At 41.8% G+C, this 15,370-nt stretch overlaps 1 protein-coding gene across 1 annotated transcript in view; it reads left to right on the top strand.

The window, feature by feature from the left end:
* SLF1 (SMC5-SMC6 complex localization factor 1) overlaps positions 1-2,655 on the top strand; it is a 62,732-nt gene extending 60,077 nt beyond the window's left edge. Inside the window, exon 19 of the mRNA XM_061608824.1 lies at positions 1,441-2,655. Coding sequence (XP_061464808.1) covers positions 1,441-1,946 — 506 coding nt within the window. The 3' untranslated portion in view covers positions 1,947-2,655. The remainder of the gene's footprint in view (positions 1-1,440) is intronic.
* Positions 2,656-15,370: the final 12,715 nt, after the last annotated feature.

Raw genomic sequence — 15,370 nt, forward strand, 5'->3', positions numbered from 1 at the left:
CTCTACACAGCTTGGAAACTTCATTTTAGCAGTCGATAAATTACCATAAATAAACAAATTCCTCGTAATGTCAGGATGAAGGCCTTAAGCAGAGTAAAGTTTTCAGGTAATTCATTGGAGAAAGTAATAAAAGATATTTATAACTGGATTGATTAATTAATAATTAATTAATGGCACCTAGGGCAGCAAATATATCAACAAAACAATTTAACAACATCAAAAACATTTCAAAAAAATATTTCAAAATAAATTCTAAAACACAGTTACAGTTAAAAACATGATTTCAGCCAATGATCTTTGGGACTGCCCAGAACAGTCCCCTTTTCAGCCATCAAATGCCTGGGTAAACAGGAATGTTTCAGAATTCTTCCTGAAAGTCATTAGTGATGAAGACAGACACACCTCTCTGGGGAGGGCATTCCACAAATGAGGAGCCACCTGCTGCTTCTTTTATACAACTATCTAAACTTCAGAAATAAGACTAAGCTCTGTTTCATACCTTCATTTGGTGAAAGAGAGCTGAAACAATGTGATAGAGTAGTATGAATGCTTCCCTTACAGCATGAGTTGTGTCCTTCATATGACTGCAGAAGGGAAGCTGTTGGTGGCATTTCTCCTTCAAAATGAGAAGGAAAAGATCTTGTTGGATTTCTAGGAAGGACTGGCTCACAACATAATTCCCCCCTCATTTTGGAGGAGGAGAAATACCAACTACCCTCATTGAGCATACGCATAGAGGGCCTGGCTCATGTTGAAAGCTATCTGTATGGTTGCAGGAGAAGGGATCCCCCTAAATGTATGAACAAGGCTAGGATTCTTTATACATCTGGCTGTGGTCTTTAAAATACTAAGTAACTCAGCAGCTAACATATCCTCCTCCCCCTGCTCTATATTTTATTTTATTTTATTATGGTTAGATTAATATGATAAAGAAATGAGAGAAAGCAAAGTTTTGGGCACATAATCTAAAATGGGGACTGTTGCTATCTACTCTGTCTTATCTGTGTCTCTTACAAAACAAATATTTTGTAAAAGTGTTTTAATATGTATTGCCACTTTCTTTAGATATTCTGAAACATGTACAAAGAACTTGAATCACTGATTACGTTAACAAAAATAAATCTGTAGTACACTGATTAGCTCAGGAGTAGCTTTTTTCTCTGGAATGTCCAGCCTATGGTTGACTGACCGTATGACTGCTAGAGTGAAGAACAAAAGTCTTAGCGGGTCATCTTCATCCCATAAGGTGTAAGTTATATAGTATACTCCTGAAATAGGCAAAGGTTTTTAATTTTAATTAATTAGGCAATTAAAATATGATCTCTTAGTCACAAATCTTTAAAAGTTGCACACAAACCTGTAGATGCTGCTAAAACCCAGCCCGTTGTTTAGCTACGCTAAAAATGTTCTTTCCTATTTAATGTTTTGTTTGTTCTGCAGGACCAGTATTGCTACAGCAGAAAGATTCTGCAGGGAACCTGCCACTCGATCACATAAAGTGTGAAACAACCAAGCAACATCTTTTGCATCTTGTTAAGTCAGAAAAGACAGTTAAGGATTTCCATGCACAAGTGGAAAACAGCTTCTGTAATCAACAGATAGAATTTTGGACAGTTTTATTTTGCAAGATGTTGCTAAACTTTTGTTCTGTATATAACCTATTTAAACCTTTTTCTGTAACCTTTAAAAAGTTAGCCTGCTCACATCCATTGCTGATGACAGCTGGTCATTGCAAGTTTAATGCTAACTCTAGCCATTGGTTTATAGATCTTTATTTTAGAGAGCTTGAAACATTTCAAAACCTCCCACAGTATCTTAAGAAAACCATTGAGGAACTTAAAAATGGCACAGGCGAACAGAAACAAGCTTTTGCTGCAACATTACAACAAATTTCAGTGGAAATTCAGATGTCTAGCCTTTATTTGGCTAACAGACCTCCAAACTAGTTCTACTTGCCTAGTCAAGTGTGTTATCGGCCTCAACACTTAATGGTACTATCCATGCCTGGTTGTTCTACTGATCCCCACAAGGAAAGGCTACATTGGTTCACCACAAAATGAACAAGCGGCACTGAATGTCAGGTTCACACACTTCCCTTTCCACTCTTTTGTACACCAGAAGAGGAGACCAGAATAATCTGTTTCCAGTTTTACACTAACCACAATTTTTCCTGTAATGTCTGAACCAAGAGAAATGTTTTTTTAAACTAATCAGTGAGAACAAGCCAGGATCAAACGGTGTTCTCAGATGCTGGCTTTTCCTCACCAACTAGTTTTCAGGTTCAGACATTACTGGGGAACTGTGATTAATACAAAAATGGAAGTGGATGCTTCCAACCTTGTTGGGCATGAAAGAAAAGGAACAGAGGTGAGGCTTCACATTCACTGTATGGGCCCCATGGTCTCTTAAATTTCTGGTGAGTGAGTGAGCTCCAGAGGTAGTCCTGCACCAACTTTGTGTATTTTTCCTCCAGCTCATCTAGCAACTGTTAAGTTTTCTCAGTTACTTCTGCCTACCACAGCAGTAATCACTAAGCCTGTATTGTCTGGAAAATCTAGTAAGTTGTTCCTCCCGTGACATTCTAACCGATTTATATATTTTTTATATATATTTTTACAATTCTTGTAAAATATTTGTCTAATAAATAGCATTGCTTCACCAATCTTTGTTTCATTAATTGGTTCAGTTACAGATACACTTCTAAAATTTTAATAGCTTTTAATATTGCTAGTTTTGTACATATTTTATGGAAAACCAACTTTACCCAGGTCCTGTTGCCTCCCATACAATATAGTTGAAGTGCCTGTCAAGTAGTAGATAAGAAATTAAGTCCTTGTCTCCACTGTAAAGTGATGGTAAAAGGTAATCCCATCAGCCTTCTCCTTAGGAACATAAGAAGTTGCCTTATACTAAGTCAGATAATTGGTCCCTCTAGCTCCATATTGTCAATAATGACTGGCAGTGGCTCTTCAGACAGGAGTCTTGTCCCGGTCCTACCTGGAGAGACCAGGGATTGAACCTGGGGCCTGTTATGTATAAAGCATGTCCTCTACCACTGGCCTAGAGTCCGTTCCTTTCCTGCACACCAAAGTTCACTTACACGGCTAGTTTAGTATTAAACTTGAGTCGTTTCTCTAACCCAATATAAATCTATTAAAAATGATTTTACTGGTAAATTTATGAAAGGTATTGCCTTGCAACAAAAACAGTGCTATTAATGAATTACAGAAGTTGAAAGCCACGAAGCTTCCCCATATTCTAATAGCAAATCTAAAAGAAGCCACTTCTATGAAACATCTAAATTCTCCATCACCTGTTGACAGATTGCCCTTGCATCTTTTTAGCAAACTAGGATGCGATGAGAATGGTGGAACTATTTCTCTTTATTGGTGTATTTTATATAGCTTTACAAAGAGCAAATTAATCAGTCCTTACCAAAGGGTCAAAGGAAGGGATGTATTTGGACATAGATTAGAAGGGTCAAGGCCAAGGCATCTTTAAAAGGGTAGGATCAGAATAATACAGGATGTGGTAGTGAACAGGAAGTCAGTAGAGGGATTCAAGGAAGGGCATCACGTGGTCAGGGCAATGAGAGATAAATGAAGATTATAAAAAGAACCTCCTTTGTTCAGGAAAGGAAAGCTCTATACCATAAAACAGTGTTTCCAAACTTTTACTATCTAGGTCCCCAAGCCAGCTGTTTCACAGGTGAATAGGCAGGAATTCTTACAACATAAACATTCATGTACATCTAAGCCTGCTGCTGTATAGGCAGAGCTATAGATTAGGACAGTCATCCTACTTTAGTATTTGAGGACTACAATGTGTTCAGATGTTTCCAGGTATGGTTCAGGAGGATTTCAGAGAGATCAAAGTAGCAGTGCACTCAATGAGCTTTCCAAATTCTCCTGGGATACAGTTTGCCAATCAAGGGACAATGGCACAGTGACAGAGTGTATGCTTTGTGTGTTGAAGGTCCCAAGTTCAATCCCCAGTACAAAAGATCAAGTAGCCGGTGATGTGAAAGACCTCTGCCTGAAACTGTGGACAGCAGCTGCTAGGCAGAATAGACACTATGGGACTAGATAGATAGCCTGACTGCACATGAAACAACTTCATATATTTCTATCCTTACAAAACCAACATGGATCACTGAGCATTACTGCCAGGACCATTCTACCAACTCAGGTGGTACATGTCTTCACTAGCAGCCAATACCTGCTTCCAGATCCTATCCCTTCCTGGATCTTTGTGTTCTCCATTCTCCAGGTGCTTCAAACCACCCAAGATTGCGATGCTCCATTGAGAATGGCTATATTAAGCTCAGAAGCCTGTTCACTCAGATAAAATTTGAATGTAGTTTGTGCTTGTACTAGTGTATTGCCTGCTAAAAGTAAATGAGCAACGGTTATTCTATACTGTATGGGGAAGGAATAAATTAAGCCAAAGCTGTTGTTCACACCAATATTTTCAGCTGGCATTTCTCCATTTTTCCCTTTAAAGAAGATAAAACACTTTTTGCCCTTAAAAATGATTATTAGAAATTGTGCTTGGGATAGAAAATTGTTAAAATCCTCAATATAAAGAATGTTTAAATTTTGAAGATTTTAGCACTTTTCCCAGGTACTTTGCTCTAATCAGTATAATATTTAATAGCATTTAAATTCTTTATCAAATGCTTTGTAGCAGTTATGGCGTTCTGTTTTCAAGTATTTTATTCCATTCAGGTTTCTGTCTGGAAATCTGGCAAACTGTGCCTCCAGCTATCTATGCTATCTGCTCGTGAATGTGCTTTTGGTTTCAAATGGGGTGAAACTCGGTAAACTGTCAAGCCACTATAATAGGTAGAATTGGAAGGTTCCTTCAGTGGAAAGAGTCTTTTTCCAATGAAGGAAGCCATCCAGCTTAATTCAAGCTTAATCCAGACAAGACAGAGGTGCTCCTAGTCAGTCGAAAGGCGGATCAGGGAATAGGGGTTCAGCCTGTGCTGGATGGGGTTACACTCCCCCAGAAGACGCAGGTTCGCAGTTTGGGTGTGCTCCTGGACTCAGCCTTAAACCTGGAGGCCCAGGTTTCTCCGGTGGCCAGGAATGCTTTTGCACAGTTAAGACTAGTGTGCCAACTGCGCCCATTCCTGGAGTCGTCTGATCTGGCTATGGTGACACATGCCTTAGTTACATCCCGCTTAGACTACTGTAACGCGCTCTACATGGGGCTGCCTCTGAAGACTGATCGGAAACTTCAGTTGGTGCAACGAGCTGCAGCCAGAATGTTAACTGGGGCTGGTTACAGGGACCATACAACTCCTCTGCTGCAACAGCTCCACTGGCTGCCAGTCTGTTTCCGGACACAATTCAAAGTGCTGGTTATGACCTATAAAGCCCTATACGGCTTAGGTCCAGGCTATTTGTCAGACCGTATCTCCCTATATGAACCTGCCCGGGCCCTGAGATCTTCAGGAGAGACCCTTCTCACGATCCCAACACCTTCACAAGTGTGACTGGTGGGGACACGAGATAGGGCCTTTTTGGTGGCTGCCCCTAGGCTCTGGAACTCCCTCCCTAGGGAGGCAAGAATGGCCTCCTCTGTGCAGTCTTTCCACCGACAGCTAAAGACTTTTTTCTTCCGGCAGGCCTTTGGAACTGAAGGTTTTAAGGGTAGTGACTGAAGAGGATGCTGTATGTTATTGTTTTACTTGTATACTGCTAAACTGGGTTGCAGTATTTTAAGAGTAATTGGTTTTAACATCTTAATAGTTTAATCCTGTTTTAATGCTGATCTTATATGTTTATATGTTTTATATTTTTATAGGTTCTTAATGATATGTACTTATTTTTATCTGGAAGCCGCCTTGAGTTCCAGTTTGGAAAAAGGGCGGGGTATAAATAAAGATAATAATAATAATAATAATAATAATAATAATAATTCTATTAGAAGAAATGAACCTTTGGATCCAATCAAATATTCCTAACACCAGGTTTGACACATCAATTCTCTGCATTATTTCTGGCAGTTGAATTAATAGACTTTCTCCATTGAAACGCATTCTAGTTGATTTACAATGAAAGTTTACTTACAAATAAGGCAGTTTACAATAAAACCCATTAAAATACAACAAAACCAAATTATTTGATATTCAGACCATTCCTCCCACACTCTGCAGCAAAGGTTAAATCAAGGGTATGTCCTGCTCTACAGTTGGGCCAAGTGTCAAATTGAGGCAGCCCTGTGGAGGCCATGAAGTCCTGTAGCAGTAGCAGCCCAGTAGATGTAGTCTCAGCATGAATGTTAAAGTATTCCAGTACAACTTTTCTTGGGTTTCTCCAAGAGCCAACTCAGGGGAGTTGCTGGGCAGCAGGGTGGGAAGTACACCAGTGACATTCCCAATCTGTTTCTTTAGCCCAACACCAGATACAGGCCCGCAAAATCCATCCCAGACAGAGGTCTCCTGGCAAGGGAGATAGAAAGACAAAAACAGTATGCATCAAACAGGAAAATGCTTGTATGTAATAATGTCTAGAATTGCAACTGTTGTGTACAGAGATGGAAAACCCCACTATAGATTGTGTTCAAATGTGACATGCATAGGATTGCATAAAGAGTCAATGGAGGGAATTTTTAAATACCAGATGCTAATGTCAAGCGCTGGGTGGATATTGAGTTATAGAGGAGAAGGCCTTAGAAAATGATGTAAATAAAAAAATTAATACTGGAAGACCTGAAGAATAGATGCAACAGTTTGTGCAGAATTGGGTCATTACTAGTAGAAGCCAGTGCTCATTTTGCATCTGTTTGAAATAGATTCGAACTTTGTTTAGTGGAACCAAATTGGTCCCCAACATGGGTGGCATTGGTTGAATTCTGTTAAAATAGTTTATTAATTGATGAGTGAAACATTCTGAAAAATCCAAGGCAGTGATTCAAAACAAAACTTGGGCACCCTAGGCTAAAGTAGCACCCTTTTCAAAATAAATGGGACCAGTGTGGTGTAGTGGTTAAGTGCTAAACTAGGATTGAGTTTAAAATCAGTCATGAAGCTCACTGGGTGATCTCGGACAAGTCACCATCTCTTGGCCAACCTATCTCATATGACACTTGTGATGATAAAATGGCACAGGGCCATGTATACCCTGAATTATTTGGAGAATAGGTGAAAAATAAATACAACAAGAAGGATAAGAACATACAAAGAGTCTGCTGGATTGGGTAAAGGCCCTTCTAATCCAGTAGATGCCCATGGAACGTCCACAAGTAGAACCAGCACACACACAGTTTTGCCTATACAGTAGGGCCCCACTCATATGGCAGGTTATGTTCCGGACCCCTGCTGAAAAGTGAAAACCTCCGAAAAGTGGAACTCATTTAATAGAATGGTGCACAATGCCGAAAAACTGGCATAAAAGCTGAACAAGCACCGTATGAGTGGGGCTTTAGTCTGATTGTGTTTAATTGAGACTGCTGCATTAGCGAAGCGCTGTAAAGCGAAGCACCGTAAAGCAGGGCCCTACTGTACAAAGTTGCACTGAAGGTAGGAGCTTCATAGGGTTACTTCAGCTGTTTTCAGGATGTGATGTAAAGGTCTAACTAGGTAATAAGTAGGGTTGTGTCTTAGCATCAGAGTTGGGACGCAAGATGCTCTGGATCACTGAGCTACATACAGGTACTGTTGTTCAGCAGAATATAAAAGCTGACCGTTAAAACGTTGGGCCATTTGTATAATACAGTGGGTGGAATCCAAAGTAGTGTTATGGAATGTGTTCTGTCAGCATAAGGATTTCTGCTTGCACAAAGGGGCTTCCACCTCCCTCCTTCCTCTGCACACTCGCTAAATCCCTCAAGGGCAGATTTGGGGATTAAAGGGACAAGTCCCATGGTGCAAGTGGAAATCCTTGTGCTGATGGGACCCAGTAGCTGGATATGGCCCAGTGATCCAAAGAATTAGCACCACAATTACTCTGCAATGTCTCTGCAATGTGTTACCTAGAGACATTGGTTTGAAGTAGTCCCACTACTGTACAACAATTTTGTGTTATAAACAAAAAATGAGGTGTTGAGAGTGAGGCACATGTCACATTTATGCTTCTATTATTCAAGATTGCAGTCTATTTTCTCAAATAATTCCTGTCTAAAATATCACAAGTATTTAAAGATCAATCTATGTTCTTGTTTCAGGATGTCCACTAAAATTGAATTGTAAGAATTTAATTCAATACCAGTTAAAAAATATTTAGGACTGAAAAGCTCATACAACCAGTCCCTCACACAGGTCATTGCTAAAATTTAACAGTGGAGAGTAAATTGTAGAAAATAAAACTTCCTAGTTCAGAAAAATGAATTGTGAAGGTTTATTTATTCATTAACAGTGCTTTAAGTAAACACCCCTCTGTAGAGACAAAAAAGTTTAGTTACTCAATATAAATCACAGAGCTTGGAAGTAACTATCCAACAGACAGAGAGCTATCGCTAGTCGGGCGGTATATAAATTTAATAAATAAATAAATAAATAAATAAAACTAGTTACAAGTAACGAATTACTTGTAATTCATTACTGTTTTGAGTAATGAGTGGGTAATTCCTTTACATTTTGATTGTAATAGAACTAGGAGTAATTTTACTACTTTTGCGGAGTAATTGTAACATTTCCAGAATTACTTTTGGGCATTACTTGGGGGGGGGAGCAGGGGAAGTCTTCTGCTCCTCTGATTTGTGGATGAAAACCATGTGCCTCAAGCTGGGCTTCTGTGCAGCATCACTCTTTCCTCATGCTCTGTGGATGGGCAGGAGGCGACGAGGGAGGAGGCAGAGAGTGAGACAGGGTGGAGTGGAGAAAACAATTATTTAAAAAAACGGATAGTGGTGGTGAAGAATGGAGTGGAGGGGAAAAGGATCCAGAGGTCAAGAACACGGATAAAGGAGGAGAAGGAGGCAGCAGCAGAATGGAGATAAAGAACTGTGGAGGTGAAAGATGACAACGTGTGTGTGTGAATACTGTGTTTGCATTTGGCACACAAAGTCACCTCCACTCTGTCTGTCTGTCTGTCTCTGTGTGTGTCTGTGTGTCTGTGTGTGTGTGTGTGTGATTAACCAAACAGAGGTTTTTATTATAATAACAAAACGTTTCAGCTTCCGCCTTCATCAGCTGCCAACATACCAACATATATATACTGTGTTTGCACTTGGCACACAAAGTCGCCTCCACCACCCTCTCTGGCTACTGTGCTACATTTGCAGTATTGCAGTATTTTAACTTTTTTGCATCTCAGGGGAAAACGTTTGCTTGAGTGAGTGTCCCTTAGTTAGTGGCAGGGCAGGGCCCGGGAGGTGGTTAAGTGAGAGAGATTATGCTGGCTGGCTGAGTGGGGTTGCACTTGGTTTGGTGTGCAAAGATCTGAGTAGTGGCCTCTGCCTCCCTCCCCACCACCCTTACCAGCGGAGAGACCACCATTGCTATCTTATGAATAAAAATAATTATTCTACTACCTCTGTATGTGTTTGTTTATTTTTAATGTTGTTTTAGGCTACTTAGATGTGCAGCAGCCAAGGCCAGCACCTTGTAGGCGTTTTTTTAAAAAGTAACTGAAATGTGATTGTAGTGATTACTTTGGAGGAAAAGTAAAGTAATCAGTTACTTTCGGAGCAATTGTAATTGTAACGGTAATTACTACTTTTTTGGGTCATGTAACTGTAACTGTAATTTATTACTTTTAAAAAGTAATCTTCCAAGCTCTGATAAATCACAACATAATGGTCTAAATTTTCATTTCTAAGTCAGTACCTTTGCTAAAAGTTCTTAAACCACACTGTGTTGAAAGTATTATTTTCTAGTTTTAATTGTTGGTGACATGTCTGACCATGCTGAGTTTCCCATTAATCTTGACAGCAGCTTATATTTTCTACTTCACAGCTAGGCTATGTTATAGAAACAACTCTGATCCTTATGGGCTCTTTATAATGTCTTATTACATTATCTGAAATGTTCTAAAATTTCTCTGTTATGTGCTACACTCTTCTAGAAGAATAAATGTGATGTGTCAGTTTGATGTGGTCAGCCTATCATTAGTTTAAGCCTTTTCAAAGCAGACCTTCTCTGTGTGGGGGGCATGCTATCTGTAATGGCTCTTAAACTGTTAAAGATGGATTTTTTTCATATGGATACCATGTGGATTGATGATAACACAGCATATCTCCTCTTTCAACCCCTTATGATTTTAGAAGTGTTCATGGAACATGAAGAATTGCTTGTTCCCTGATGTGCCTTGTCAGACTCAACACAAAAAGAAGGGAGGGAACTGATAAGATTAAATGAATGAGTACAGTTATCAAAGGCTCTACCATGGATGTATTTATAGGGAGTTCACTCCTGTTATTAAATTAAGACTCTCTTTTTTTACCCTTGGCAAATTCATAAAAAAGCATTTGAAGGCATGTGGTACTGCAGCAGAAGCTGAAGTAGGTGTAGGAAACAACCCTTTGAAATATTACTAACTTGTTTGCCTACAGCAGGTTCCAACCATTAATAAAGCTGCTGGTTTACTATCCTTTCAAAGACAGGCTACATCATGCTTTCCAAGTCCATAGTAGGGAAAATAACATCCCAAAAGAAGCTTAATAACCAGATGGACTGCATTCATCTCATTATATTGTTTTCTCATTTCATACTTGCTCCAATAGCTCCAGTTTTTCTAAACATATCCTAAAATAAAAAGCCTCTGTCATCACTAGCGATGGTTAAGGCAACATGGATTTCAACAGTATGTGGTAACATTTTAGCTAGCTGGGACTACTGGATGTAGCATCTCTGTAAGTATGCAATGCTGTCAGTTTTTTTGGAAATTAGTCCTTTTCTATGTCCTTAAGCTAGGCAACTTTTCACTGTTTTTCAAGCAGACTAAGAGATCTTTCCCATTACCTTTCGGCACAAAGAAGGTTGTGCCCACACATTTTAGAGTTAGGATCAATTTTTAAATGCAAATGAAATATAAGAACAATTGATTTGCAGTTATGTAAATTGATGGCAGAGTTCACATCTAGGACCATGATGGACTGTGAATAAAATCTATTGTTTACATCAGGAATGGGGAATCTATGGCCCTTCAGATGTTGTTGGACTCTGGCTCTCATCAGTCGTAGCTGGCATAGTCAATGCTCGGGTATAATGTGTATTCTAGTCCGGCAACACCTGCAAGCTGTGGAGAAAATGGGTAGAGATAGGTTTCTCTCCTTCTCTTCCATTAAAATGCTAGATACTAGATGCTGTAATATTGGAGCAATCCAATGAAGTTGAGTATTGGAAGATTTAGAACAGAGGGAAAAACCAATGGGATCAGTTAACTAGGGAGGTGGTGGGCTCTCCAACACTGAAGGCATTCAAGAGGCAGTTGGAAAGCTACCTGTTGGGTATGCTTTATGTTGGATTCCTGCATTGAGCAAGGGGCTGGACTCAGTGGCCTTATAGGCCCCTCCCAACTCTACTATTCTATGAAAAAGTACTTCTTCACACAGTGCATTGTTAAATTATGGAATTCACTAGCACAAAACGTAGCAATTACCACCCACACGGACTGTTTTCAAAGGGTATTAGACACATTATGGAGGATAATGCTATCAATGGCTACTAGTCATGGCTGTATACTACCAGTTGTCAGTGAGTACAAATGAGGAGATTACTTTTGCAACTCATGTCCTGCTTGTAGGCTTCCCATGAACATTTGGTTGGCCACTGTGAGAACGGGAGGCTGGACTAGATGTATCTTTATACTGAGTCTGATCCAGCAGGGCTCTTCTTATATTCATGCATGAAGGGGTGGAAGTGATTCCACCTCTAGTGTCTGTTTTATGGAGATGCTTAGAATAAATGTTCACAAACAGATGGCCATTTCCAGTATTTCAGAATGCCGAATTAACCAATTTAAAATAGAAACAAGATTGATTACAGACAGGTTTTCAAGCTTGACTTTAATGTTTATGAACCAGGACAGCACCAGGAAACTGAAAGCACCTTTTATGTTTTAACAGAGAAATGACGGAATGAGCATACTCTATTACAACATTGTGTTTGCTACAAAAGAATTTCAGTTTCATTTCTTACTTAGAGCCCTGCATCATGAACATCTAGCACACAATTGCTTTTTGCCTACATATTTAACCCACAAAATAATAGCTGCCACATCTAATGGCTAAGCTATAATAGTGGCAGAAATTTGTGGCCACATTGTGGCCATTCCTTTTCCCCAAAGAATACCCTTAGGAATTATGCTGTGGCATGACAAGGTGTGATTCCCAAAGATACGCTGTCCCAGGAAAGTGGCTGGAAGTGGCATGAAGTCTGTTTAACCAAAACAAAAGCAAAAAAAGGACACCTTGCTTTTAAAAAGTAATGTTAAAGTTGCCCACCTTCTAAAAGCAACCAAATATTCCTCCTCACTTTCACAGGGGATGAATGGTCCCACAAGAAAGGGACGAGGTAAATGTTGCATGTAGCATGCACCTTCAAACCACAGTACAAGTTGGGAATTATTTTCAGTAAAAAATAATAATAAGGCAATCTCCTTTCACTGGAATGCACTATTCAGTTTGACTATGCTGTTATTAGAACAGTGTTATTGGTACTTTCTTTCCAGTCACGCGCATACAGGATTCTGCACATGGAACATAGGAAGCTGCCTTATATTGAGTGAGCCCCATTAGTCCATCCAGTTTGTATTGTATTGTCTACTATGACTGGCAGCGGCTCTCCAGGACTTCAGACAGGGGGTCTTTCCCAGCCCTATCAGGAGATGCCAGAGAATGAAGCTTGGACCTTCTGCATGCAAGATGGATGGTCTGCCCCTGAGCTGTGATCCTCCCCTGTGCAGCCCAACATTCAGAACTTTGAAGAGTTAAACCAGTGGTATTGTTTAGCACATAGGTCTGACCTAACAGCAATGCTACATCAGTGAGGAACTGTTACTTTTCAAATTGCAGCTTTACCAGTATACTCAGTAGCAGACACTATACCAGTTTAAGTCTGTGAGTGTTGAAGAGACTAACAGAGCAATCCAACACAGAGAAAGCCGGCCTAAGAGATGCCAGTGCAAGAAAAGCCTGAGGAAAGTTACATCATATCCAATAGCCATCCAGGAGTCCCTGGGATGGGGAACACTGGCTCAGCTGGGCACAGTGTCCAGAAAGTAACAGGCTTCACTCCCAAATAGCCCTACATGGAAGCAAACCCCAGAAAACACAATGGGACCTGTCTTGACAACATAGGAGTGTGACAGAAGAACAGTGAGGTAACACAGCCAGCTGTGGATGAGCTTAGGGGAGAGTTCCCAAGCTCCCTGCAGGTGCTGAGAACTGTGGGAAACAGCCATTGGAGCCAGTGGGAAGTGATCAGGGAGCACCAGCACTGGAATGCAAACACACCCTGCATAGAGGTGAAGCATGTGTGCAGCGCCCATAGCAACAGCCATCCAGCAGCCAATCAGAACGCCACTCCTGGCATACACACCATGCATGCCCACCAGAAGCTCCACACCACACACACACACACACACACACACACACACACACACAGAGGCAGTGCAACACAGCACGATCAGGTAAACACATGTAGAGACCACAAGCATGGACCCTGCCCTACAACACACACCTTGAGACCACCCCCAGCACACACAGTCCGAAGAACAGGCCCCACATATAAGGAGATGCAGAGAGACAGCTTATTGAAAGATACCCACCAGAGACACACAGACACAGGCCAAAAGACTAACAGGAGCTGGGCAGAAAACCCTTGCACAATGTCCATCCCAAGGGCAACAGATCCTCATGGGGGGGTCTGTGGCGAGGCCGCCCCAGGGATGGGCATCCTGCACCACCCCTGGCTTCCCCTCCCTGGCCAAGCAGCACAACCATGACCACCTCCCAACCCACCCACCCTCATGCGCTCCCCACCTGTGCACCACAGCCATGGGTGGCAACCCCCATCACCTTGCAGTGCCTGCAGAGGATGGGGGTCATCACAACCACTTCTGCAGCTACCAGGGTTGTGTCCATGGCTTGCCCAGGGAGACAACCCACATGAAGGGAGGAATGCTCAGCTGGTGCCGAGAGCGATCACAGGACACACCCCACCTGGAGTCCACCCCTGCTCTCCTCACAGCCCCTGTCCCCTCCCAACTGCACCCTGCAGTTATCGCCTTCCCCTCCTCTGTCCAAAGGCACCCAGAACATTGCCCACATTGGGGGCTCCCATTCCAGTGGAATGGTAGTACCCCAGTCATGGAGAACCACTCCTCTCCCCACCTGACAGGAGGACTGCCCAGCTCCTCACTGAGTGCAATAAAGTTCAATTGTTTTGCTGCTAACAACTGTCGCATCCATTCTTGGAGTACAACAGCCGGGGAGAGCATGGGAGCACCACTGGGGTGCCTACCCAGCCACTCACAACTCCATCTCCAGCCACAATCCCCGGAAACCCTTCTGGATGAGGGCAATTTTAGGCTACAGCTTTCATCTGCCTCAGCCAGAATAACTAAAAGTGGGAAATTATGGGAGTTGTAATCTTTGCTGGAGGCTTTGTTGGACAGTACAGTAGGTGGGATCTGTACTGTGGGTACAGTAGCTGTGACCACCAGCAAAGCAGTTGACCTCTTGCCCAGCCAGACCTGCTCCACTTGCTGCCATGTTCCTCCTCCCTTTTTCTCTCTGTTTCGGGAATCCTTGAGAATACCTGCTTCAACATTGCCAGCAGGAAATTCCCATTGGTTCATTGCTGTTTCTATATTTGGCTTTAGAGGCTGGTATAGCACAGTGGGGAGGAGAGCCTGGCTGGGAGTCCAGAGTCTGTGAGTTCAAATCTCCACTCGTGTCTTTTGGGTGAAAAGGACCAGCTAAAGATCACCCCCACAGTGAGTGGCTCAGGGGTTACGTGCCCTGCCACCTGTGCAGCCGTGGGCAAGCTGCATAGTCCCAAGGAGCCCAGTTGCCCCCCAGCTGGCAGTTGCAGACAAGGAAGGAGCTGGCTTGTGCAGCTCTGGCAAGCTGAGCAGGCCCTAGCCAGCTGGGGAGGACTAGCCTCAGAGGGAGGCGATGGTAAACCCCCTCTGAATGCCACTTACCATGAAAACCCTATTCATAGGGTAGCCATAAGTCGGGATCGACTTGAAGGCAGTCCATTTCATTCCATTTTCATATTTGGCTTTAGTATTCCGTTTTTCTCTTTTTATTATGTAAGTCACTTTGAGACACTTGAGTGTAAAAAGATCAAATAAGTAAAACAAAATAAATAATAGTCCAAAACATCTGGAGGGCACCAGGTTGGGAAGCCTGATCTGAAGCATCACAGATCACATAGCACAACAGTCCTGGGATGGCATAGTGACCAACAGAA

The sequence above is a fragment of the Rhineura floridana genome, chromosome 1 (assembly GCF_030035675.1).
Source record: "Rhineura floridana isolate rRhiFlo1 chromosome 1, rRhiFlo1.hap2, whole genome shotgun sequence".
Classification (NCBI taxonomy): domain Eukaryota; kingdom Metazoa; phylum Chordata; class Lepidosauria; order Squamata; family Rhineuridae; genus Rhineura; species Rhineura floridana.